This window comes from Magnolia sinica, chromosome 3 (genome assembly GCF_029962835.1).
Source record: "Magnolia sinica isolate HGM2019 chromosome 3, MsV1, whole genome shotgun sequence".
In the NCBI taxonomy this organism is placed as follows: Eukaryota; Viridiplantae; Streptophyta; class Magnoliopsida; order Magnoliales; family Magnoliaceae; genus Magnolia; species Magnolia sinica.
Window position 1 is genome coordinate 102,657,961 of NC_080575.1, and position 27,596 is coordinate 102,685,556.

Below are 27,596 nucleotides of genomic sequence, written 5' to 3' on the forward strand. Positions count from 1 at the left end.
GAAACTCATAGAGTCCACCGTTGAGCCATGACAAGGGACCCCTAATACCCAATGTTATTTAATGTATAATTGCAAAAACTTAGTTATCTGCTATATAGGATTTTTGAGTTAAAAAATATAGTGGAATGAAAAAGGTTTTTCAAAAATTCAATTTAATACATTGAGCCAAAGATCCAAGTTGCAATAATCTCATATTTCATGTTTAATCTAAATCACATACAAGAATGAAAAGTTATGCTTAATGTCAATGAACAATGATAAAACTTGATCTTCTTTATGTTATATCCTTGTAGAAAATTAAAATGAAGGAATAAGTTTTTTATATATATATAGGGTAATGGGGAAATCAATACTTTCTTTATATAAATAACAGTAGGAATAATTCAATCCACCACAACTTATTTTCTTATTGTTTCTACATTACAAGAGTCAATCTATAATGTGCATATATAGTATAGTTGAAGCATACCATTCCTTATTTGTCTAACCTGATCACAATTACTATAAGGTCAACTAATATGCTAAATTCAAATGAATGAAGTATCAATAAGTTTAATTAATCTAAGATACTGATCACGCGGGCCCACCTAATAAAAGTCTCACACGCTAGCCTAATGTATAAATATGCATGTAGCGAGCACATGTGCCAACCTACCAACCCAGAAGTACTGTGCCGGTCTCACTTCAAAGATGGCAAAAAGTAGCCCGAGTTCACTCACCAGATGGGCCTATCCAGTAGGAAAAGGAATGATATGGTTTCTCCTGTCAACCTTCAAGTGGGGTAGGTGCATTGATTTAAGGGATTGAACTTTTTCGTTCTAAGCTGGGTAGTGGCTTGTATGTATAGGAAACGGATTGGCTACTCCCCTGCCAACAGCCAATGTCTGGTGCTCAGTGCCCTGTGGGCCCCATTATGATGTATGTGTTTCATCCATTTCGTCCATATATTTTTCTAGATCATTTTAGTATATGAGACCAAAAATGAGGTATATCCCAATCTCAAGTGGGCCACATTAGATGAAACAGTGTTGAATGAACGTAGACCATTAAAAAAATTTGGGGCCCATAAAAGTTTTGAATCAAGATGATCTTTGTTTTTTCACTTCATCTAGGTCTGTATGACCTAATCAAAAGATTGGATGTCAAATAAACAGTACAGTGAGCCTTAGGATGATTTTAACTGTGGATATCCAATCACTATTGTTTTCCTGTGGTGTGGTCAACATGAGATTTATATCCTTCTTATTTTTGGTATCAAGCCATAAAATGATCTGTAAAAATAGATGAAACACATACTTCATGGTGGGTCCCACAGAGCACCGACCAACAGGCTAGTAGCAGGGGAGTAGCCAATCCGTTTCCGCATATACAGGTGCATGCGGGGGCTCCAATCATCCATTCTGCCCCTGTCCCTCTCATGCACGCATGTAACATAATACAGTAGTTCACACACGTGCCACTTAATGTGCTCTCTCTTTTTCATATGCCAACGTTGAACACCCTTGCTATAGAGAGCTCAGGTTAATATTAATATCCATGAGACACTCCATTCATTATCTTTGCCTGATCATGTTAAGACATGAGTCCAAAAATGAGACAGATCCAATTCTCAAGTTAGCCACACCATGGGAAAAATTGACGATGGAAAGGTTCACCATTGAAACCTTCCTAGCCCCATGATGTTTTTATGACACCTAACCCACTCAATGCTATTGCTATTCGTACAGGGAGTAGCCATCAACATGCATGCCCAAACAGGTGAGATTGTTAGAGACGTGGACCATCCACTAGCTGAATGTGAACATGATCTGACCCAATATTAAGACATTTTAGTCATTAGGTGGGACAAACCCATAAAAGGAAAATGCGTTTCTATGAAATGCCATCCTTTTTTGCCTTATTTTACTGCGATCCAATTCTCCCTCGTTTGGGTTGCAATAAATACATTATATTTTCAGAAAAAGAAAAAAAGAACTTAGGACGTTTACATGGATTGCAAACAATATACTGGATTGGAGAAAAAAGGAATCCAACACATTTTCTAGATAAAGGATCTAACCATTTTGAGGGGTGGCCCACCTGATTAATGGATTAGATTTTTAAAAAATGTCAATGGGCCACAGTTGATAGGATTTGATCCATTAATCAGGCGAGTAAATTATTGCGAGGCAACCTTTAACAAAAATAACCCTTCATAAGGGGTTGTACCCTTAATCATCATTTAGGAAAAACTAATGGCTAAGATTTAAATATGATGGAAAGTGGTAAAATAAAGAGACAATGTGAGTGCTAACATTTAAATGAGGGTACAAGCTCAAAAATGAGGAAAGTATAGGGCCCCAGGGAACTACACCACATGAATCAACAGTAACAATGACACCCACCATTGAAACTTTCCTAGGGTCCACAATGATGGCTAATTGCCATCCAACTTGTTCATAAGGTCACAGAGACCGTGAATCAACACTGGCCTTCCATTTTTCTATATCATTTTAGGGTATATGCTAAGAAGTGAGACAAGTATAAGGCTCAAGGGAGCCATACCATGGGAATCAACAGTGATAATGACACTCACCATTTAAACCTTCCTAGGGCCCACTATGATACCTAATTGCCATCCAACTAGTTCATAAGGTCACCTAGACTTGGATGAAGAGAAAAACATATGTAGCCCTCAAAAGTTTTCAATGTTAGGTATTTAATCCTCATTACGTAGTCTACTTGAGCCTTGGAACTAACTCAATTTTGAGCATGTACCTTGAAATGATATGGAAAATGGATGGACAGTGTGGATAAAACCTATACACCACGTGTTGGAAAAATTGTTGGAAATACCGAAAAATGAAAATAAAATGAAATAAAGCTAAATTATTTCGTTTCACTAGGTTGAATCACATAAAAATATATGCTGTCATTAAAGCATATTCACCCCCTTATCAATTGCTGATGGGTTACAAGCAAATTGCTTATAGAATAAGACAAGCTTGTCTGGATCCAGCGTGCATCAATCACGAAGGGTTCACTTAGGAACAATTCAACGCTGCAGATATTCTGGCATGATCAAATAGTAAATGCGTTTACAATATTCTAGAAAGGATATGTTATATGAAGGATCTGGTGGAAGGGGAGAGATTCTTGTTCGAGTTGATGAAATTTGGACTGGAATGGTCCGGTTTATATAAGCAGCAGGGAGTGGACCGTTGCTTGGTAGCCATTAATGGTTCAGAACATTTGAAAAACGTTTCTGACAGTTGATCATTAATTTCATTTGTTTCTGGTCATCGGATCAGAAGATCTGACCGTTGGATAATCATGGCCGGTTCGTTTTCTGACCGTTGTGGCTTTTAAGGCAGCTAGCTGTTTTCAGAAATGGCTAATTGTTTTGGATTAAAAATCTGACCATTCTCAATTGCTTATAAAGCCCTGACTCATTTAAGATCCATCACACCTAGGCTCCTACTAGACCACCCGCGTCGTCTCGCATAAGGTCGTGAGAGAGCGACCACTCTGCTACACGATGCGCAAATGCAAAATGCATCAACTAGCGATACTACAGCTACACTGCCCACGCTTGAGTGCGAGCGTGTGTTCCAGTGCTATGCATTAGAACATGCAACTCAAGCGTCTCAATCTATAAAACTTCAAGTAAAAATACTACACACATCCACATATAAACTCCAAATCTTCTCCTATCATTTTCGATGTGGGTCAAAAGTACACACCGCATTTCTCCATTTGAAATTCCCAAAATTGTTTTGGTGGCAAAATTTCAAAATTTTGAAATATTTTTTCAAAAAACACAAATCTGAACATCATGGTGGCCCCTCAAAGCCTCTTCTCTTATTAATGATTTAGAAATAAGAAGAGACATTTATAATAGTTAAAAAAGAATTGAAAATCTATAATTTTACATCCTACCTTATCTGCCTAACAAGCATTCTTTTATAGATTTTCTATCCAACTTAGATATTAGATATAAAATTTTAGAGCAGTCGTCTATCATTTAGATTGAAAATCATGGACTCCCAATTATAATGGCCTACAATCCATCACTTAGGTGCTCTTACAGCCATGAATTTTCGAAAATAAAATCTTAACCTTGAGCTGCGTTGCAATCAGGATATCTCATATGCATGCCATATTGGCGCACGAGCAGTAATTAATCTCTCCTTGTGCAAATCAATTTCAGCCTACTTTGGAACATGGGATCAGGTGGTATAGAATTGCATTTTGTCTCATATAAATTCCATATAGCATGCACAGAAAGACTTAGATTAATCTAGGTACCATATCATTTAGTCCCATGTCACGGGTTTTCTGATGAATTTTAAAATCTACTACACATGCAGGCTATCCGTTGATATATGTGTTTTATTTAATTTGCCCATTCATTTTCATATGAACCCTTTACACATGACATTTAAATTGCATATATGTATATGTGACTAATATTAGTTGTGAAATCTAGTTCGTTGGTTATAATTTCATAGTCCACCAAATGCAACTTTTAAGTAATACGAAATTTTTCTTGAAAGAAAAATGAGATACTAAACATAGCTAATTTGATCAGACCGTAGAATTGGACCGTCAAAATATGATGCTATTTCTACACATATATTGTACAATAAATGTTAATTCCATCTAATGCAATTCCATGCCACACAACATTTATTGGGCTTGAACGACCACAAGGGTGCATTTGAGTAGAATCGCGTCGTTTTCCATCCTTAAATGGATAAAAGGCTGGAAAGTTCATTTTCTAAGATAAGATAATAACCAAAAAATCCAAACTTTATAAAAAGCAGCAGCCTTTCCTATTTCCTCCCTTTTGGGCACTGCTTTAGTCAATTGTCGATGCCCGACGCGGAAATCTATCGCCCTCGTCACCAGCTAATGTAGAGAATTCCAAAACAACGGTCCACGCCAAAAAATAATCAGGATAATAAAAATGCTAAAATACGCTCCATGGTTAAATACGCACACCCTTCCCTGTTCATCGTATGAAGCCCGACATGTTGGACTAATGATTTTGGCACGTACGGGGAAGCAGCACAGCTACCGACGTCGGAGTACTGCGCACCCTCGCGCATGGTGAAGCCAGCCAGTGAATCATTTATATATAGGTGGCGGAAGGAGAGAGTGGTTCTGGATTTTCAGAACAGACGGCGAGTGCTCATTACACCACGACGAGACTACGCTTTGAAGATGCTTTGAATAATCTCGGCCGATTTCCGAGGATTTTGGGATTTTTCTTGGATTGCGATCGGAAATCTAGTTTTTTTTGTCGTTGATCTGCAGAGATACAGGAATTTTATTATTCTTTTGGCGGTTTTGGAGAAGCTGTGTGAATCGCATTGCAGGAGATTGATTTTCGCAGGTTTTGGAAGTCGGATCGATCTGGATTTGTGCGAATCGAGAAGTTTTTGAGGGATTTGTTGCTGTTGCGGCTTCCGTGGTTGTTGTTGTTGTGTTTGAGGTTTTAGCTTGATATGCGAAGCCTAGGGTTTTAGATCTTTCATTCTTTTTGAGAATCTCAGAGAATTGCGATTTGGAGGATTCAGGGGTTTTGGAGAAGCGATTTGATGATTTTCAGTGTCTGCATTTGTTTTCTGTGAGTTTTTGGCCCCTTTGCAATCTTTCGACATGGTTACGGGAACGTTATTCCATTGCCGGAAGAATTCATGGCCGCCAGAGGAGTATATTAGCAAGGCGACGTTGCAGTTGGTGAGAATTCCCTTCTTGGAGTAATCTTAGATTCTGTTTTAAGATGTTTTATTGGTAATATCTTGTTTTTGTATTATCTCTTGAAATGTTGATATGTTTCAATCTCGTTTTGATGATTTTCAGTCTGGCTTGGATTATGAAATGAGTTGAGTCTTTTAGTTGTTACTTTGGTTCTGTACTTGGATCTGTTGACGCCAGTTCCTTCTTGCAGGCAACGTAGTTTTCTTCACTATCATTCGTCCTTTGTGGCGTCTCTCATCTGCAGTTTCTTTGGATTTCAAGTCGGTGTGTTAGCTCGTAATTGAAGTTAGCCTCCATGAGTCTCCGAGTCCAAGCCTGAGATTTAAGTTTGAGAAATTCTATGGCGTCTGCAGCCCAATGATTGGAAAAAATATTTGTAGAACTTGCCTGCCCGGCACACTAGGAAATCTGGACCATTCAAAACGTGGGGCCCACTGCTAACATGCACTTGCCATGAGTTAGGCTGGCCCGATCATCAAGTGGGTCAGAGGTGTATGAGGAAAGTGGATGGCTAGAAAAACGTCCGATGGTCAATACTCAACATGAACATAAACCCTCCACATGTGGTCCACCTGATGAGAGGGGAACAGTTTTATTTGGGTCAGGGCGAGCCGCCTAATCAGTGTGGCTTGGTTCTTGCATGAGTGCCATGTTGGCATGCTTGCCACAAATCGCCTCTTCTATCCTTTCTGACCTGAATTGCCATAGTATTTCTCTTTACAAAATTTCAACCCAGCCCCCAACCCAAAATCACTAAGAAGAAAAACAACAAATGAAGAAAACACAGTCCAGTCGATCCTTAAGAAGTAATCACATTGTAGCTCAAATATCAAATCTTTAAAAATTCATCGAGGTTTTTCAAGTTCATGTCTTTTGTTCGATTGGCTTATTCAAGTTTCTTGCATGGTCAATTGTGTTTTCAGGGTTGGAACATACGAAAACATACCAAACTAGCCCTCTGATTGGATGCAAGTCCACATTGATTCTACTGAGGAAGCTTTTCAAGCGTCTGATTGAGTTTATAACCAATGGTTCTAACCAGTTGAGGTGGATAAAGTAATTCTTTAGAATCTACTGTTTCCAAGTAGTTGTTGACTAATTTAAGCCTCTTTTTTTTTTTTTTCCCCTTACGTTCTCATCCTCACATTTCTATCCTAAAATGGTAGATTTTGTTACTGCAAGGCTGGATTAATATGATATGACAGAAGTTTTACTTCATTTTTCTTTGTGATCATTGATGTTGGGAGATGTAAAAAAAAATCAATTATGTTTGAACTGATGCAGTTTTCCCTTTTAGAAACTGCTAAACTGAAACTGGAGTAGGGTAGAAGAGAAGGCCTAATTAAAAACAAAGTTCCAATTTCAAGTTGTATTACATTCTTCAGCTATAGTATAGACTTACGAGTTGATATTCAATCTGTGATTTTCACATGCATTGATTTAATGTGTGTTGCTGGTCCTTAATGTTATAAATCAGTAGATATATTGTCTGCATTTCTCGAATAATGCTTGTTTTCCAATATTGGATTTATCTCTGGTTTCTGTTGGCCATGATGAAATGAATATTATGCATTCCCGTACTTGTTTTATTTCCATCAGTAAATGGGTGGTGTATGATTTTCATTGCGTGAACTTTGAAGTTACAAGTGTGGTTTTGAAGGGTTTAACAGTATTTTCTTGCACATCACATCTACTGATATCTTTTGGGCTACGTGCTTGTAGCTGGAGTTTGATAGTGCTGCTCCACCAGAACAGGCATGGAGGAGGAGACTGAACAGCCATGCTAATAGACTAAAGGAATTTAGTGTAACGTTTATGGAGGCATTGCAGATGGTAAAGGACCTCTCTTCTTTGTAACTTCATTTAAGAGATGCAGATAGCGTTACGAAGTGCACATTGTTACACATATTATGTACTTCTCCCAGTTACTGAGTGGCATATAATCTGTAATCAGGTTCGTCTTGGTGTTCGTTTGTGGTCATATGTTAGGGAAGAAGCTTCTCACGGAAGGGTAATTGTCTCACTTCTTGCTTATTTTCCTAATCATCCTGCAGACTTGTAAATTTTTTTTTAGGGGTTTCGTAGATGCGGTATGGTTGGATAAAATATCAGTGATATGACATTTGAGCCTTGTTTATCTTTTAAAATAACGCTGCAATTTACTGCTCGCAGAAAGCACCAATTGATCCATTTACTCGTGAAAGTTGTAAGCCCTCAGCTTCCCAAGGCGTCCCACTTGGAGGGATGGGGTATGTAGCGCGTGAATTGTTGCACTCTAATGCTTTTGGATTACAATTTGATTTTCCATTTGATACAAATTGTTGTACCCATGTTGCAGAAGTGGTAGCATATCGAGAGGTTTCAGAGGAGAATTCAGGCACTGGCAAATTATTCCTGGTTTATGTGAACCATCTCCTGTTATGGCCAATCAGTTCTCTGTAAGTCTCTGCTCTTCATTTGACTCACTTTCACTGTTTAGGCTATGCTCCCTGTTCTAACAGGGTCATCAATGTTATGCCTTCCATGTATATATATATATATATGTATTTAATTATGTGTTCGTGAACGCATGCCCATTCTGGTTGAACACATGAACTTATTGGACTTGAAACTCACATGATGCATAACATTTAGGATTTTGACACCATAGAAAAAATGCAAAACATAAAATATATATTACAACCATCATCTCAAGTTATCTCTCTCTCCAAAAAAAAAAAAAAAAAACCATCCTCTCAAGTTCAGTAATCATCTGAGATCCTGAGGTCTCCATTGCTGTTGATATAGGTCATGGATTTTATTTATGCAATTAAGCTGTATTGGATGGTTGTATAGCTCCTTATGTATTCATCAAGGTATCTGTACCGCTCTTAGTTGTGATAATATGAAAATGTTTGTCCCCTCATAAATGTCTGATCTGATTCTTATCCCACAATACTACAGATTTTCATATCTCGAGATGGTGGAAACAAAAAGTACTCATCAGTTTTAGCCCCTGGACAACATGAAGGATTAGGGTAAGAGGGATTCTTAGTGCAAAAACTTTACATTATTTGAAAATATTGTTGCATGGTTTTTATTTTTTGGTAAGAGTTTAAACAAGAACTACAACAGTGCTTAAAGTTATGTCTTATCCATTACCATGGCATATGGGTGAGAATTAGGGATTTTCAGAACAGTGAGGCAGAAGAGCCTCGCCAATTGAAATGGTTGTCTGCCTAGAAGAAAGCTTGCATAGCCTGAAAATTTGCTTGCAAAGCCTGAAAATTTGATTGAGTCAATGGGGGCCCAAGTCCACAAAAATTAGTGTTGATTCATTTTTTGACATCACATCAACTCATCTTTTTTTTTAATATATACCACATCAATTTAGTCCTGACATCACATTCAAGTACTTAACTAATGTCTTCATTCATGTAGGGATCAGTTGTACTCAGTTTTTGCTTTGTAAACATTATGACAGTTTTGATTCCCATTTCTAAAAGATAACTAGATGACGTAAAAAAAAGTTATCTACTGAATTTTTCTTTCACCATCAACGAGAGTGCCAGTACTTATTGGGTTCTAGTCTTCTAGATTCTGTAAGGTTCATTGAATGATCCAACTGCCTTTATCACTTGACGCCCAATTGCCACTAACCCATTGCAAGCAAACAGTTTCCATTGTCATGGTGTGCTATTTTTTTTCTTATTTATTTATTTTCATTTGAGAGTTCACTTTAATTGTGCTCTTTGTTATGCCTGTTGCCTGTTGTTATGCTTGTTGCCTGCATCACATTCCTTTGCCTCATGAAACATATAAATCTAGAATTGTCCAAATGGATGTTGCTTTTTTTTCCTTTGCATCAGTTGAGGTTTTTCTCTTTAATTTTACACTATGAAATTACAAAGTCCTGCCCAAGATCGCAGCTTTTGGATGGCTGGTAGGCAAGAAGAAGGCTCTAACGGTGGACAACTTGTGCAAAAGGGGAATGATCATCCCAAATGTCTGCCTCTGTTGTATGGGAAGTGAGGAATCAGTGGATCACCTCTTTGTCCACTGCAATTTCATTAAGCTGATTTGGACAGATATCTTATCAAGATTCAAAGTTGCATGGTCCTTTCCTTCATCAGCGGGCAATCTTCTGAATGCTTGGCATGGATTTAAACTGGGCAATCAGAGGACTGATTTATGGAGAATGTCCCTGCTGGCTGTTTGGTGGTCAGGGTGGGAAGAAAGGAACAGTAGATGCTTTCGCGGAGAAAGTAAATCGGCGGAGGCTACATCTCAAAGGGCAAGGTTACTAATTATTGAGTGGGCCTCCAATGTTGAATATTTTAAGGGATGTAATTTTCTTTTTCTTGGTGCTTAGTTGGATCGCTATCTCAGCGGTTCAGTTTGTCCCTTTGCAGCTTTTCTGTTTTACTTAATAATATTCCGCTATCTTTCAAAAAAAATAAATTTGAAACTGTTGACATGCCTTTTCTTGTAAGTGGAAGCTAAAACCAATATGAGATGGGTTATGGTCAAGTTCATCATGTTTTATGCTATGTTTGAAGGGATGCAGGATTCCTCATCTCACTATCGCATTTGGAGTTCATTTGTTCTGGTAAATGTATGCATGCTCAATAAGCTAGTGGGTTCTCTGTGTCTCAGATTTTCCTTGCTTTCTCTTTCAGAAAATTAGGCGATCAGGGTATATCATCGTGGGACTGGAATTTGAGTGGTCAACATTCCACATATCATGCCTTATTTCCAAGGGCTTGGACAATCTATGATGGTATTTGTACTAAATATGATTCCTCCACATTATTTTCTTATCACCTTTTTTGTTGACTGAATATTTTTATTCCCACAAATTATATATATCTAAAATAATTGGTACCTTATCTCCAGGTGAACCAGACCCAGAGCTGAAGATTTCATGTCGCCAAATATCACCGTTCATACCACATAATTATCGAGAGAGCAGTCTTCCTACTTCTGTCTTTGTTTACACAGTATGTATGTTCAACCTGCTTCCAATATGGGATTCAAATGAACTTAATGATCCACTAAGTGACGATTGTCTTGCGACATATTTATATGCTTTTTATTTCAAAGATACTGTCTGAAAAACAAAAGTTAAAAATCCTATCAATAGGACAATGAGTTGCATCAGCATGCTAATATAATAGTCATCATCATCGTAAGCCTTATCCCGACTAATTGGGGTTGGCTAATTAACATACCGAATTCTTCTGAATAGCATACTAAAAATGGATAGTCTATTTTAATAAGTAAGACATTGTTATCACGTGGTTATCTATAGTAGTCGCAATTTTGTTAAAAAGCTTCAGAAAGATCAGATTCGAAGTAAGGAAATGTGCTTGTCCTAATAAATTTGATTTGGTTTTCCAAAAGATTGAAGCACTAGAATTGTAGGGAAAATGTGTAACAAATGTTTGGGAAGTGAAGGGAGTTAGATGAGTTGGTAGAGACACTGTAGTGTGTCAGTTATCCAGGGTTCAAGCCTTGGTAGTGTTACTGTTACCTTTCAAAAAAATGGATTCATTTTTCTTCATCACTTTCCCCAGTTTCAACCATTGATGAGTTTCAATTTCTTTGGTACCCTGCAAGCTGATTAGCCTAATTTGTGGAAAATGGAGTAACATATTTAAAATTTTCATTGCATGCTAATTGGCACCTTACTCATTTCTATTGTAGTTAGTGAACACTGGAAGAGAGAGGGCAAAAGTCAGCCTGCTCTTCACCTGGGCGGTAAGCAATCTTCACACCATGAAATCTTGTGTCATTCTGGTATCTGTTATATATGAATACATCACAAGCCAATACATTGTTATGATATCCTTCACTTTTCTTGGTATGCACAGAATTCAATTGGAGGAAACTCACACCTATCAGGAGGTCATGTGAACGCGCCATTCTTGTAAGTACATATGTTATGTGTTCTTTAGTCACTAATAAAATGTACAATCTTTTTGTTTGACATGGGTTGTTGTTCCTTTATTTGTGCAGAGCGGACGATGGAGTTTCCGGTGTCCTCCTACATCACAAGCAAGTTGTTAACCCTTGATTGCTCTAGTATTACGGTTGGTTAGCAGATTTCCCTTAGGTTATTTCTTGTGATCCTGGAAAGTCTTGTGCCCAGCCCCCTACATGTCATCCCTACCATATTTTCTCCTTCTAACCAGAGAGATTTGTTCGTAATTCATGGACTTCCCTTTGTTTTCAACATGTAAGCTAGATCTTAAAGTATCCTACGGGTTTCTGCGAAGTCCCTTGCATACCATTTTATCCCCTCGTTCTGCATTGTCATTTCCATCAGTTCTGGTACTGTTATCAATAATCTGCAATGTCTTTGTTTATATGTTATGGAGAAGGAAAAATTCTGATTACCGTAACAATATTGCAGGACTGCGAAAGGCAACCCTCCTGTTACTTTTGCTATTGCTGCATGCGAAACTCAAAACGTCAATGTGACCGTTTTGCCATACTTTGGGCTGTCTGATGAAACTCACATCACAGCTAAGGATATGTGGGGGAAAATGGTGCAGGTAATGGTTTGTTAGTTGTTGGCCAATTCTGTGTTTGATTGCTGTATCTTCTTTAAACTATAGCACAGAACCCATCTAGCATATCAGAGGGAGGGAGGGGGGAAGTTCACATGAACCTGCTTCAACATGATAGGAATCCATATGAACCTGCTTTCGGTGCCTTGGGCATTATAGCTAACTGATACCCTGTTTATATCCCTAGGATGGGCATTTTGATAGAGAACATCTCAGTGCTGGACCAAGTATTCCATCATCACCTGGAGATACACTTTGTGCAGCGGTATCGGCTTCTGCCTGGGTAGAGCCTCATGGAAAGTGCACTGTTGCATTTGCTTTAGCATGGTCATCTCCAAAAATAAAATTTCTGAAGGGAAATGCATACCACAGGTGAGATGATTTACTGCATGTCTACATATTTATATCTGCAATAGCACATCCACCATCTTCTGGCCTTGTTCTACTTTTATCTTCGTATGCCTTTCATTCTGTTAATATTAAGACAATTCATACCTCCGACAAAATAAAAGATGGACATATGTTACAGATAGGTGCTTTGAAACATTTGAGCTACATAGAGATGCTTTTTTTGTTCTGATTGGCAAACCATATCACTTTGTAATCTCTCCAAAAACCATATTACTTTGTAAATGAAGACTGGATCACTACCATTTGTTCTTGGAAGTCTTTGTCAATGAGCTTTCTTTGAGCTTTTTCTTTCTTTCTTTCTTTTTTATTTCATGCAGGAGATACACAAAGTTCTACGGCACTTCTGAAAGATCAGCGGCTGACTTGGTACATGATGCTTTGATGAGTATGTATCTTTCTGGGCTGTACTTGAACCTTTCTTGCAATTTCTGGTCATCCTGGAAATTTTGAGCCATTTGAATGCTGATCAGCTGAAGTTTAATACAATAGTAGCATTTTTTTCCCTTGCTTGTTACTAGCTTTCCAAATTTTTATGGCATTAATGGGTTCAGATTTTGTTTAAATTTGAATAAAGCAAGATCTGATGTCATTTCAAAATCCTTATCAGATTATAAGTGGTGGGAGGAAGAGATTGAGAAATGGCAAGCCCCTATCCTCAGAGATGAAAGGCTTCCAGAATGGTAATTGTTGCACATCTGAGCCCAAGTTTTATTCTTCTGTAGGCCTGAACATCGCACTTATTTCTTTATTTAAACCTATGTACCTCTTCTCTACTTATCAAGATAGAGAGGGAGGGGAGGAGCAGGATGAGGGACAGAGGGACATAGAGGAGGAGAAGGCGAAGGATTTGGTTTATTTAGTTTAGAAAATTAGTAGCTTTTTTCTTTTTACCCCTCCAAAAAAAAATCGTAGCTTTTTTTCACTTAGATTGATATGTCAAAAGACCACGGTTGCTATGTAAGTTCAGAAGCCTCTCATATGGTGCATTTGAAAGCTAAAAATGTTTATTTGATGATTGCAGGTACAAATTCACTTTGTTCAATGAGCTCTACTTTTTGGTTGCTGGAGGAACAGTTTGGACAGGTATGCACCTGTGCTTGTTTGGTAATCTTAGAAGATTGCGCGTGCATTTTTGAAGATTGCATCTCAGACTTCATCAGATTGTTTGTTCTATTAGCAATGCTATTGGGTACTAAAAATTACAAGATTACCATTCGTTTGCGTTTGGTTGCACTTGCACCAAATAGAAGTATCATGAAAATTTTGCACCAAATTAGACTGATCAATTGTGAAATATCATTTAAAAAATCATGATATGCTGCAACCAAATGCACCCTTGTGTAAATACCAGAACAAGTCATTCAAAATCAGACACATCATAATCTTCCATTTCTGTTTCTTACTTTCGATGCTTAGGCACTATCTGCAGTTGAACTTTATGGTTGCTTGGTAGTTGTATTTTTGTGGATCTTCACCACCTTGGTTCTGTGAAAGTATCTTTTGTGGTCTGTAGTTAGAATTTTACAGATGATTTCAACTTTCCTGATGCAGATGGCGGATCTCCCACTGTAGATGAGAATTCAAGCTTCGGCAGCAGTCACCACAAATCTATAAAATCTGCTAATGGCGATGTGAGAACGACTGTAGCCACAGTAAATGACAAGCTGTGTTCAGTTGTAGAGCATACCAGTTCCAATGGTGAATTAAATGATGATGATGAAAAATTGGTTCCGAGTTTATCTCGGGGGAAGAGAAATAGTTTCACAAATTCACACGATGATGATGAGAATGTTGGGAAGTTTCTGTATTTGGAGGGAGTAGAGTACATCATGTGGAATACGTATGATGTACATTTTTATGCATCTTTTGCTCTTCTGGCGTTATTCCCCAAAATAGAGCTTAGCATCCAACGTGACTTTGCAAAGGCTGTCTTATTTGAGGATACAAGAAAAGTCAAGTTTCTGGCTGATGGGAACTCGGGAATTCGTAAAGTTAAAGGAGCTGTCCCTCATGATCTGGGGACACATGACCCTTGGCTTGAAATGAATGCGTACAACATACATGACACGAGTAAATGGAAGGATCTCAACCCAAAGTTCGTGCTTCAGGTGTATAGGGATTTTGCAGCGACAGGGGATATGTCCTTCGGAATGGATGTGTGGCCAGCAGTTTGTGCTGCTATTGAGTATATGGAACAGTTTGACCGAGACGGTGATGGTCTCACTGAGAATGATGGATTCCCAGATCAGACATATGATGCTTGGACCGTGCATGGCATCAGCGCTTACTGTGGATGCCTGTGGCTTTCTGCTCTACAAGCTGCAGCTACCATGGCAAGTCGTCTTGGGGACAAGGCTTTTGAGGAGAAGTGTAGGAACAAGTTTCAGAAGGCCAAACCGGTTTTTGAAGCAAAACTGTGGAATGGCTCATATTTTAACTATGACAGCGGGGCAAGTAGCACCAGTAGGTCTATACAAGCAGACCAATTGGCTGGCCAATGGTATACAGCTTCCTCTGGCTTGCCTCCCCTATTTGATGAGAGCAAAATCAGGAGTGCCCTCCAGAAAGTATTTGAGTTCAATGTAATGAAAGTGAGAGGAGGGCGTATGGGTGCTGTCAATGGTATGAACCCCAATGGTAAGGTGGACGATTCGTGCATGCAGTCGCGAGAAGTATGGACTGGTGTAACCTACAGCGTGGCAGCCACCATGCTTCTTTCTGGGATGGAGCACCAGGGGTTTACTACCGCAGAAGGTATTTTCATCTCCGGATGGTCAGAAGAGGGATTCGGGTAAGTTCCTTGTCCTGTAAGAGTATGTCTCTGCCCTCACATTACCGATGTTCAAATAACTTGTTGGTAGGCTCAGAAGTTGATCTGGTTGACTCATTTTGGTAGGCCTCCATTAATGAGTCCAAACTCCAATTTTACAAGTATAAGCAGAGCCAATCATTGCTTTCACCAGTTTTGTCAGAAATCCACTAGGCCTCTCATTGACCCAGCTGGGTCAAGTGTGTAGAGGTTTTAAGACTGATTTCTGAGTTGAGACCTGGTTTTTGAACAACATATCAGTGCATACCCGCAAGGAGCGGGGACTACAAGTTTCTATATGCTGTGACTCACCCTCTCCTACATCGCTATGGCAATGTGAAAAGATGTCTGCTGATATTGTTTTGGGACTTCCATGCATAGTCTACATGTGGTGCTTGTGTGGCCTATTCGTGTTATCAAAATTTCAAGCTCCACTATGGATGTGCGGAAGCCCAAAATTTTGGATCAGTAAGACAATCATAACCCTCAATGATTGTTAATTGCTCTTTTTTTCTTTTCTTTTCTTTTTTCCTTTTTTTATAACCATCCATTTGAAGGCCACTAAGAGAATGAATAGGCCCATTGATTGGTGCAATTTTTGGGGAATCATCCATGATTTGCCCCCTTCAACCATTGGGTCCGGGTTGATGAGAGTAGGTCCCGGACATACAGACAACAATGAAATTTATAGTAAGAGGAAAATCCGTTGACTTTAGAAATCATGAGGGTTCGAGTCCCTCTATCCCCAATTAAAAACCAAAAAAAGAAAAAAAGAAAAAGAGAAGCCTCCCACATGTATCAGGATGGTAAGATCCACCATCTGGATAGTCTTGGAGTAGTCTGTTGAGTCACATGTAGTTAATGGTGGTACTTCCCTACTACCCAATGTATTGGTGCACATGGGTATGGGCCCAGACTGAGAGATAAGCTGCCCCTTGGATCAACCCCAATTCAAAACTTTCTTCTTCTTCTTCTTCTTCAGTTTGGACTGCCCCATAGATTAGCCCTAATTCAGTTTGATGCATTCATGAGGTGCTCCATCACTTGGTCTGCTACAAGTATGGCGTATTTGTCATTCTTACAAGCGTATAGGGTCTGGCCACTTATTGTGCTGCTTCTTGGCTTATGTAGATATAAATTAGAAAATATATCTACATATAAGTAATGGATTAAATATCATTGGGATTGGGGAGTGATGGAAATGAAGCTTGTCCTTACAAAGAAGAGAGACCAGTCTGCAATGTGTCTTTCAGTGGGCCAACCTATAAAAAGCATGTTCCTCTTGTGGGTCCAGCTTAGATTAGACATGGCTGGAAATTTTTCTTGTTCAGTAGCTTTTTGCTACCTGGATTCTTGTAATTGAATGATCCTCTTGTTTTTTAGGTACTGGTTCCAGACACCCGAAGGATGGACGATGGATGGCCACTACCGATCCCTGCTTTATATGAGGCCTCTTGCGATCTGGGCCATGCAGTGGGCCTTGTCTCCACCCAAGGCGATTCTAGAAGCCCCAAAAACAAATGTCATGGATAGAACCAGCTACAACTCGCCATTCAACTCGAAAACAAATGAGTCTAGTCTGAGGAAGAACAGGACCAAGAGCAGGTGTTTTGGAAACTCCGTCTTTCATTGCGACTGCTGATTCACAAAAAAAAGGAGAGTTGAGCCGTTAGCTCTTTGTAGATTTTAGTGAAATGAAATCTTTTGTTGCCAGAACCATCCTGCAAGAGGAAGAAAATGCTGGAGGTTCTGATTTTATTTTATTTTTTAAAATCCATTTTCCCACTAGAAGAGGCTAAATGTGGGAACAGCTAATCTTTCATGGGCTAGTGGTAAAAAAAAAAGGCTGCCACAGTCTTTGATTTCTTAACATATGAGGGGGAGAAATACTTGGATGTGTGGGTTCCACTGCCTATGTAAATCAATCAAAGTGCGTGCGGCCAGCCTCCCACGCGTGTGCATTTAGCATTCCTTGGCGGCAATAAAGATAGTGTGACTTAGAAGATTACAACTGTAACATGTATGAGCGTTGTATATTCATATTTAGTTATTACACCCTAAAAATCTTGCTTGCATGTAAAACTATCTGGTGAGCGGAGGATGAGATGAAAGAGTCGGATGTGGCTATTGTTTTCAGTTGCAGCCATAAAGGCATTGAGAGAGTCTTCTTTTTATACAAATAGACAAGAGAATCTTTTCCATTGAAGAGGAATCATATGGTCACTGCCCATGATTCTTCCTTGGGCCAAGCATCCCCTGTTAAATTGGAATTTTACTAATTTCAGCCACCCTCGTGGATGAATGTCCTGTAAGTCCTGGAATGCCTGCATTTATTCAATAAGCAAGGGTCCGAAATAACGGAAATGAGGAAATGTTGCATAACTTCTTCCACAGTTTTACCAGAACTTCCCCAACTGCTTTATATGGAGAATTGGGGTTAGGTTGAGACCCGCCTTGGAAGATTCCAAGCTTATCTATGAATATTTTAATTTCCGTTGATGGTTTTTAATATGTACTCAATGTCTACATCCTGAATTTAAAAATAAATAAATAAACTCTACCTAAATGCAAAATGTCAACCAGTCAGAAAATGAGAACCTGCTACTGAATACTGGCTAATAGGATTAGTATAGCCGACCTAGTTGCCTGGACAAGACGATGTTTGTGATGTGATGATAGCTGCAGAACCGTTCATTCTCATTGTGATGGAATGTGATGATAGCTGCAGAACCTTTCATTCTCATTGCGATGAAATGTCTATTTGGGAACAAGGAAAGTGATTTCCCTGGCAAGGTTTTAATGGTGTGAGCTCAAACCCCATTTTCCTGTGGTGGGGTCTACTTGACCTTTGGATCTGCTTCATTTTTGGGATCATGAGTCATGGTCTGAAATGATCTAGTGAAATAGATGGAAGAACGGGGTGGATAAAACACACACATCAGAGTGGGACCCAAAGATCTTGGGCCATATCCTGTTATAGGGATATCCTGGAGACAGGCGCTGCAGGCAATCCACATCATTATTCGGATTCCGAACCGACTCGGCTTATTATTAGAATTATAAATTTTGGGAGGACAGTCGACTCCCTAGTAAGAGGTTCGAATCATTAGTGGAGTTTATACATGTGGGGCCCCTAGTCGAGCTTTCCAAACAATTGATCTAGACTACAATGTGGGCCCCATTGTCCCGAAAACATCCCATATTAGAAGATCCTAGCCATCCAAAATTTAGCCGTTTTCTATTTGATGACAACAATTGAATGGCATGTGTTATCTCATTATAGATTGTTAACGCGTGGTCCATCAATGGGGACATAAGATCAATGGTGTGGATCATTGACCATGGGCACATGCTTACAAAATTCCAATAGAGATGAAGGGTTGGTAGTTTATAATTGGAATGCATTGGAATCCATACTTTCGGCTCAGGAGCTTTGTATGTGGAAGGCATTGAAACTTTTTAGTATATTAAAGGGATCTGAATTTTATTAACTAAATCAGCTTTAATATGCGAAATTAATGTACATATGTGATATTTAACAAAATGATTGTGAATAGAGTCATACTTGGCACAGCTTCTATGAACAGTGAGGTCAATTAGTTCAAGTTCCTGTTTCAAGAAGTCAAGGGAGTTTGCTATTGGTTCGGTGAATCGTTCAGCCGGCCACCTACCCCAGCTCGAGTTCAGCTTGGCTCGGTTCGACTCAGTCCTTGAGCTTGACTAGCCAGCTTGGCTTAATTCAGTTAGTAGCTCAGGTCAACTCAAGCCCACTTCAAGCATTTTTCTTTTCAGTTTTTATACCGGTCAACACTCTTTTTATATATATTATATATCATATAAAATATAATATATTAATTAAGTTTATATATATATATATATAAAACTTGAGCCGAGTTGAGCCAAGCCGAACTGAGTTAGAGTTTAGGCCAGGCTTCGGGTTGAGTACAGTTGAACTTGGGTCAACTCAAGCACGGTTGGAAATTCTTTCAAACTCAAAAAATCAGTTTGGCTCAGCTCGAACCTAGCTTTCGAGTCAAGCCGAATCAAGCTTATCTGAGCCGAGCGAGTTAGTTGACCTAGTTTGGCACGTGTCCAGCTCAAATTGCAATAAACACGTCAAAATATAGACTTTGGCCAAAACTAAGGAGAGCATTGGGTGGGCCACAACCATAAGCATAGTAAATAACTGATTCACTAATTTATTTTTTTTAACTGTCGATTTAGATGACCAACATTCAAATAGTTCATATCGTTCTATTGATGTGATTTAGTATTGTAGTTGATGATTGGATTGTTGTGGAGTATTGTATGGCATGTGTATAATAAATTAGTAGCCTAGTGCACACCTCTTTTATAAGTGTAACCCTCCTCCCTTTAAAAATGGAGCAAAAAAAGGACACTTTACTTCAATTAGTAGCCTAGTGCACACATCTTTTATAAGTGGGGCTTTTCTCCCTTTAAAAATGGAGCAAAAAAGGACGCTTTGCTTTAATTACACTCTAATTATGACAAAAATGTGAGATTTAAAAGCATTTTTAAAAAAAACTGTGTATTTCAAATACCTCTAATATCATTTACCTCTAGGTACACAATGCCAAACATGGATTTTTCGGTACCCTCGATCCCGTCATATGCACTCAAACACGAGGTGCCAAACCAGGCTGATTGGGTCATTGGGTTTTTGTAGGGCCTTGCATGCGTGCGTGTATGCTTAGCTTTAAGGCCATGGATCAATTAAAATAGAATATATGAACGATCCACATTCAAGGCACACCCACCGGGTGATCAAACAGACCTTATTTCTGCCAAAATGCTGTGTGGCTCGTGTGGGTACATGGGGGCGTGCCCACTACTAACGTGGGGTTGCCTATCAGCTCTGCACCCTGTTTCTAAACTAGATCAAAAAATCAGGTTGATCTAACACACGTTGGGCCACAACAGAGGGAGCAATAAAAAATCATTCTTAAAACCAAAGTCGTCCTCTACAGAGAGAGAGAAGTTACTTTTGGAAGTAGAAAAGTAATAAAAAATTACTTTAAAAAATAAGTGATTTTTCTAAAAAGCTACTTATTCAAGTTTAATAACCAAACTAACTTATTTAAGAAAAGTAACTTATTAAGTTTAAAAAGCTACTAATTTGACAGTATCCAAACGGCCCTTAATGTCTTATGATTATCAATGGTCACCACTCTCTTAAAGTGAAGGGGTCATTAGGCCGGTGTGCATTGATGTGAAGTAAGACAAATTAGAAAAACTAAAGTTATTTTGTTGGTGAAAATTGGTGTGAAAAAGAATTGACAGTAAATGGAAAGTTGTTTTTTTGGTATGCTGTGAAAACACTTTGTTTTGCTGTGAATTGGTGTGAATCAATAACAAATAGATGGCTTACTTTTTAAAGGCAAATGGCCGTACTAATAATAAAGGTGTCGCTAGGCTAATAAGGCAAATGGTTGTGCTAATCATAAAGGTGTCGCTAGGCTAATAATCTGCCATATATATGACATGTTAATGACACTTCAAAAGAATCCAATCATCAGTTGCATTACTAAAACCATACCACCAAATGATTCAAACTTTCTAAATATTGGTCATATAATGGATGGTTAAAAAACATTAACAAGTCATGTTGTTTAAAATCCTTATATTTGTGGCCTACGTAAGGCTTTAAAATTTTTATTTTTTATGAAAGTATATATTTCATTGGACTTGTTACAATCCTCCTACCAAATGTCACGTTTATTAGTCGACACCCATGTCAGTACACACACTCCATGTTAGCCACCCCCGCTAGGGATTGATACCAAGATCTCAAGTGTTAAAACGAGGTATCTTCACTTAGTCTGCTATTTGAGCTATGGGGCTGGGTGTAACATACTATAATATTTAAATGTATTCCAAGCTATTAAATATAATTGACATTTTCAATTCACATTAATTTTATAGTAATTATGATTTGGACTTCAATTTATACCTACCATCTCCTATTTTGAACGACAAAAATACCTTTTTTCTTTTGGTGCTGTATATAAGAAAGAATTTATAATATTAAAATCATTCGTTAAACTATAATTCAATATCTTAAAATTTTACTTTCAATGAGATAAGTTCAAAAATCTCCTGAGACCTACTCATCACAAGAAATTGTAAGTGGTAGATTTGTCACTATATATGCTATTGTTTGGACACATGCAAATTGTTATAGTCCGTTAGCAAAAGAGTAAAATGAGTACATGTAATACAAATATTCCTCCTCAAATGGTCAAATCAACAGTACATTCTAAAAGAAATTTTTGTACGCCGTATAAAAAGAAATATAATATTTTGTACCTATGTATTACATTTTGTTAAACATCACAATCGCCACATGTGCCACAATCATGGCTGATTTTCTTTTCCTTCCTCCTTATCTGTGTGACTTTGTGAATAGGTTGGATGGCAAAAAAATATCATGGTGGGCCATAGAAAGGTTTCAACGGTGGGCGTGATTATCCTCGCTGTTTTCTTGGTGTGGTTCACTTGAGGTTTGGATCTGCCTTACTTTTTTTATCTCATATACTAAAACGATCTCGTAAAATGGATGGACGGTGCAGATATAATACATATATATCATATCGGGGCTCACAGAATCTTGCCACGTCAATACACCAGGGAGGTCAGTGGCGTGTGGCACACCACGCAATCCGCCTCCAGGTAGCCATCCCTCCGGTGCTGTGGTCTCGGTACTGGTTGGTGATGTATGCGTTTTATCCACGCCGTCCATCCATTTTTCCAAGGTTTTATCCACGCCGTCCATCCAACCTCATTTTGGGGCACCCATGTTAGATGCTTTACAAACATCGGACGCACCAGGGAAAAAGCGCTTTTTGATATCTACGCCCACTACGATTGAGGGCCCCACTCTCCTCTCTTTTTATTTATTTATTTATTTAAAAACGAGTGGTATCATCCTGTAGTGCATCACACAGTTTTTTTATGCACTGACAGTCCAACCATTGATCTGTGCCATCCATTACGTTTGATCCCAGTCGTTACTAAGAAGTTTACACATCTGATGATGTTTTCCATCTCATCAATGGCTTACAAAAATAGATGAAAGGGGCCCAAGAATCATTCCATTCTATAACATATGTCGACTGTAGACTCCTGTAAAATGGTGGTGACTCTTCTTTCTCCTATGTGGCACCAATAAACGGCTATCCAGACCGTCCAGATCATGGGTCCTATTGTGGATTGGATCATATGTCTAAAATCACGCTGATCGAGTAATCCTAAGCATCCAATTAATGGCTGTCAAGTGGATGGTTAAAAGTAAAATAACCACCGTTACAAATTCAAACCAAAAAAACAAATGGTTAATTTTATAATTCTCGGTGCAATCCCACATCTGAGTTAGTGATGTAGAGCGGGTCGCGGATAGTTTCATGGCCAAGATGGATCAGAAAAGGCCCGGTCGACGACAAAAGTGATCCAAACTATCGGGCCTTAAATCAGGCACATCTCACAATCCGGAATGAGTTATCGGGCGTAAAATATATGATTTTGGGGTAGAATGAGCTACTTTAACCAACCAACCCCGATACGCCGAGTTGCGCAAGCCGGATTTATGAAATACCCCCGAATTGACGGTTGTTTCCCTGTTTTAATTTCGTTTTTACTATAAATAGTAAGTTTTAGTTTAATTATAACTCTTCATTCGTCAGAGTCGCGTCCAACGTGAAAAGAGCTTAGAATAATTAGGAGAACGGTTTGATGAAGCCAAATAGGACACTTACTATTTTTGGCCGAAAACCTTCGCATCAGTAGACATCACAATCGTTTATAAATAGTAGGTTTACTATTTATAGTAAGTCGTGGATTCTAGGAGTTTTAGTTGTAGCTTGATTCTGATTTATTTCTCATTGCTTGATATCTCTATTTAAAGGGTTGTGAACTCGTTTTTATTTATTCATTAATCAATTTCGAATTTATTAGAATTTATTTTTATTTTCTCGTTTCTTCCTCCTAGTTTTAAGAAGTCTGTGTGAAGAGTCTAGAAAAATTTCGTGGATACAGAATAGTTATCTTCTTGAGTAAGACGGTGCTCTACCTCACATCCTTTCCTTACATCAGTCAGCAATTTGGACGGTGTGAACTGCTAGAGAGGTAGGCCATCAACGTACGTTGGAAGAGTCACCACCTTTCTGAAACGATGTAGAACCAACACAAGTGTCTACCTCCACATGTAAACCAGTAAGACCAGTGATTGCAGCCACACCATCTGCAACTTGATGCTTTCTGGGTGGGACCATGAAAAGTAGGATGAATCGGATGGACGGTCCAGATGAATGAATGCAACGTTCACATGTTTAAAGCAAGGTTGCACCAAGAGTGTCAATGTCCCATGGACCACACAAGCATTTCCTTTATGAAAAAGCAGGTACCCGGACCAGACTTCAAATAACGACTTTCCATCATAAAATGCAGAAAGGCAAGCTGATGTGATCTCCAACAGAAGCGATTCTTTTTCGGCTATTGTCTCACCTTTCAGGAATTCTTCAAAATCAGCAAATGTGCTAACATATCACACGTGTGTGGGACCCTAGACGCTCATAATATAGATTCGGATTCGGATTCGGTAGTGATCCGTTGGTACTAGTCGATGCAGGAAAAGCTCTGTGAACCCCACAATGATGTATGTGTTTTATTCAGTCCGTCCATCCATTTTTACAGCTCATTTAGTACATGACCCCATAAGTGAGGCAGATCCAAATATCAGGTAAATCACACCACAGGAAACACTGGTGATTGAACCCCCACCGTTAAAAACTTCTTGAGGCCACAAAGGTTTTGAATAAGCTGATATTTGTGTTTTTACTTATCTAGGTCTGTGTGACCTAATGAACAGGTTAGATGACAAATAAATATTGCAGTTGGCCTTAGGAAGTTTTTAATGTTGCGCATTCAATCACCATTCTTGTGGTGTAGTCCACCTGAGATTTAAATCTGCCTAATTTTATTTTTTTTAGCTCATCCCCTAAAATGAGCAAGTAATGGATGGATGGAGTAGATGGGCATCCAAAAAATCAGGCTGATCCACTCGTCATGCAAGCAATAATGGTTTAAGACTCACTAGTCACGACCTGAATGGTTTGAAACCATGGCTCACATGGACGGTTCACCCCCACTCGGGCGAGACCCAATTCCACTCCAATACATGGATGTTGAATGCAGATTATTTGTTACTTTTGTAACCGTCCATTTCTTCACTCTTGGTGCGTGCACTAGCCTGATGTTTTGATGAGGGAATATATGGGCCACAGCATGAGGGTATCTGGACCCCACACAGGTGTGACATGTTGGCATGTGGTAGCTTGATTTGGTGATTGAAGATGCAACGGCTTGGATTGATATCTCTGTCTTTGGGGGTGCCAATGTATATGTCAGTGTTTGTTTGTTTTGGGCAGTGGAGTGACATATTCTTTGGAGAATTTGTCTTTGACAATGGCCCTTGATGGGCTGGTTCTCCAAGGATTTGTTTGGATGCTATCTCATAACAAACTCTTTTTTCTTTTTCTTTTTTTACATTATAAATACTGCTATGAGAGCAGCTTATCATGTGTTGAAGATGGCTCATCTCTGTTGCTGTTGTTATTATTATTTTGCTTTTCAACTTTTTTACTTTTCTAGTTTTATCTCTTTCTCGTCTCTTTATGTAACGGATGGTTCATGTCAATGGAGGTCCCACGTGAGGGATGGTTCACATTGAAAGTATAATTCATACAATTGACGGTCCACATTAATGATGGATGACTTATATTAACGTTGGCCCACATAATAGATGGTCCACATCAAAGTTTGACCCCCCGATGATGAATGATCCACATCCAAGGCAAACCCTGCATAATAGGCCCTACAGTTCACATTAAAGGTCATTCCCTCTTGACAAATGACCTACACCTTAGGCATGCCCCACACGATGGACAATCCACTTAGAAGTTGGGCCGGCATGATGGAAAATCTACACTAAAACGTATGCCTTGCGTGATGGATGGCTCACATCTAATGTCTGAAATGATGGACAACCCACATCCAAGGTGGCTCCGCATGATGGATAGTCCACATCGAAGGTGAGCCTCGGAAGGTGAATGGTCCATATTGAAGGTTGGCCCCACATGATGGATGGTTCACACTAAAAACATCGCCAAGGTGGGTCCAACATAATGAACGGTCCACATCAAAAGTTGGCCCACATGATGGACAAAATGGATATTAAGGTTAGACCAAACAAAATTGGAAAATAAGTATTTATGTGATATTAAAAACTAAACACATTTTTCTACTTTTTGGATGATAAGTATGATATTTATTTAAAATACTTATGTGCTAAATAAGTATAAGTCAAGAATAGCAACATAACATATAAGTAGCTTTACGAAGAATAACTTGCGATCCAAACTTGTCCTAAGAATCCTTGTACGCCAAGCTTATTCAATCATGATGCCATGGCATACAATGACGTGTGTGTTTTCAGTAGAGCTGGGTAGAATCTGATCCGATTCGACGGATCCAAACCAAAAGTTACGATCGGGTCGGATCAAGTAGGTCCACTGATATCCGGCCGTACATCGAGTCAAGTTCGGATCAGTGGCTAATCCAGATTGATCCGATCTGCACAATATTCATTCAACAATGTTTCCTGTAGTGTTGTTTACTTGAGATTGTGATATACCTCATTTTTTATTTAATACCAAAAATGATCTAAAAAAATAGATGGACAACATGTATGAAATAAATACATCATAATGGGGTCCACAGAGCACCGACCACTGGCCATTGGCTGGTGGCAAGGGGAGTAGCCAGTCCGTCCTCCCAGTCAGAGCTCGTGGCTCAAGGTGCATGGAGCACCGAGCTCTGATAGAAGGCAGCTGTATTAACGTCAGTCGGTATTGACGTAAGTGGGAATGTGTTATAAAGGCAGGAGTATCCATGCATGAGTTATGTGGGTCCCATCACATGAGGTATGTGTTATATCCAAACCGCCCATCCATTTGGAGGGCTTGTCTTAAGGCTTGAGCTGAACAATAAGACAGATCTAATTATCAAGTGGACCACATTGCAAAAAGTAGTGGGGGTTGAATGTCTACCATTGAAACTCTTTTAGGAGTCACAGAAATTTCGGATCAATATGAAATTTGTTTTTACTCTTCATCCATGTAGTTGTGACCTTATTAACAGATTGGATGGAAAATAAATGTTACGGTGGGCGTATAAATTTTTTAACGGTGAAAATCATATTTTTAAAAAAATAATAATAATAACATAAGATTGATCGAAACTGTACCCAATCCGATCTGACTCAGTTGTTTGAGTCAGGCCAACAGTGCAACGGATCGGATCGAGTCAGAGGACTCGGACTCATTCTCGGATCGGATCTAGTTCGCGTCAGTGCTTTAGAAATTTCAAACCGAGTCGAGTTGGCCTGTCCGACTCGACTCGATGCCCACCTCTAATTTTCAACGTGGATACTTAAACATAAAAATCAAGCTAATCAATTATATCACTATGACGTGGCCCACTTAATAATTGGATATGCTTGATTCAAGGTATCATGACATTACGACGGTGCTCAATATGCAGGCACATGCAAAACAAGATTAATCCACAACATAGTGCCTAAATAGGTGAATAAGCAGGTGAATAGCATTTTACTGAAGTAACACTCAATTCTTCAGATTGCTGAGTATTTTTTTAAATCTAATGACATGAGAAGGGTAATATTAAATAAGACAAGAAATGCTTCAATGCTCTCCATCACCGTAAGTTATAGAGATCCTAGTTGCATCCGTCCACTTGAAAATGTCAATCAATCAATCTACACCTTCTATTAAGTTGAAAACACATTTAATAGACTATCATGCAAAAATCACACTGGTAAGATGATCTAATCCATGTTTTGATTTGGCTTTATTTTCTTTAGCTATCCTTTCTCAAGCCATGGTTGTGATCATTGCGATTGTCTACAAGTGATTCTTTAGAATTGTAAGAAACCCGTGATGGGTTTTAATCAATAGATGAATTAACTTTTTTATTGATGATATTTT

The 27,596-nt window shown here is 38.8% G+C and overlaps 1 protein-coding gene across 1 annotated transcript; it reads left to right on the plus strand.

The window, feature by feature from the left end:
• The first annotated feature begins 4,851 nt into the window (after positions 1 to 4,851).
• Positions 4,852 to 17,652, plus strand: LOC131240472 (uncharacterized). Its single transcript, XM_058238722.1, has 18 exons — positions 4,852 to 5,724; positions 7,468 to 7,578; positions 7,700 to 7,756; positions 7,918 to 7,994; positions 8,084 to 8,183; positions 8,689 to 8,762; positions 10,404 to 10,504; positions 10,621 to 10,724; positions 11,431 to 11,484; positions 11,598 to 11,653; positions 11,743 to 11,781; positions 12,140 to 12,281; positions 12,484 to 12,668; positions 13,025 to 13,092; positions 13,315 to 13,387; positions 13,729 to 13,790; positions 14,259 to 15,498; positions 16,900 to 17,652. Exons 1-18 carry the CDS (start codon positions 5,644 to 5,646, stop codon positions 17,156 to 17,158), a joined length of 2,883 nt encoding a protein of 960 aa, XP_058094705.1. The 5' UTR covers positions 4,852 to 5,643; the 3' UTR covers positions 17,159 to 17,652.
• Positions 17,653 to 27,596: the final 9,944 nt, after the last annotated feature.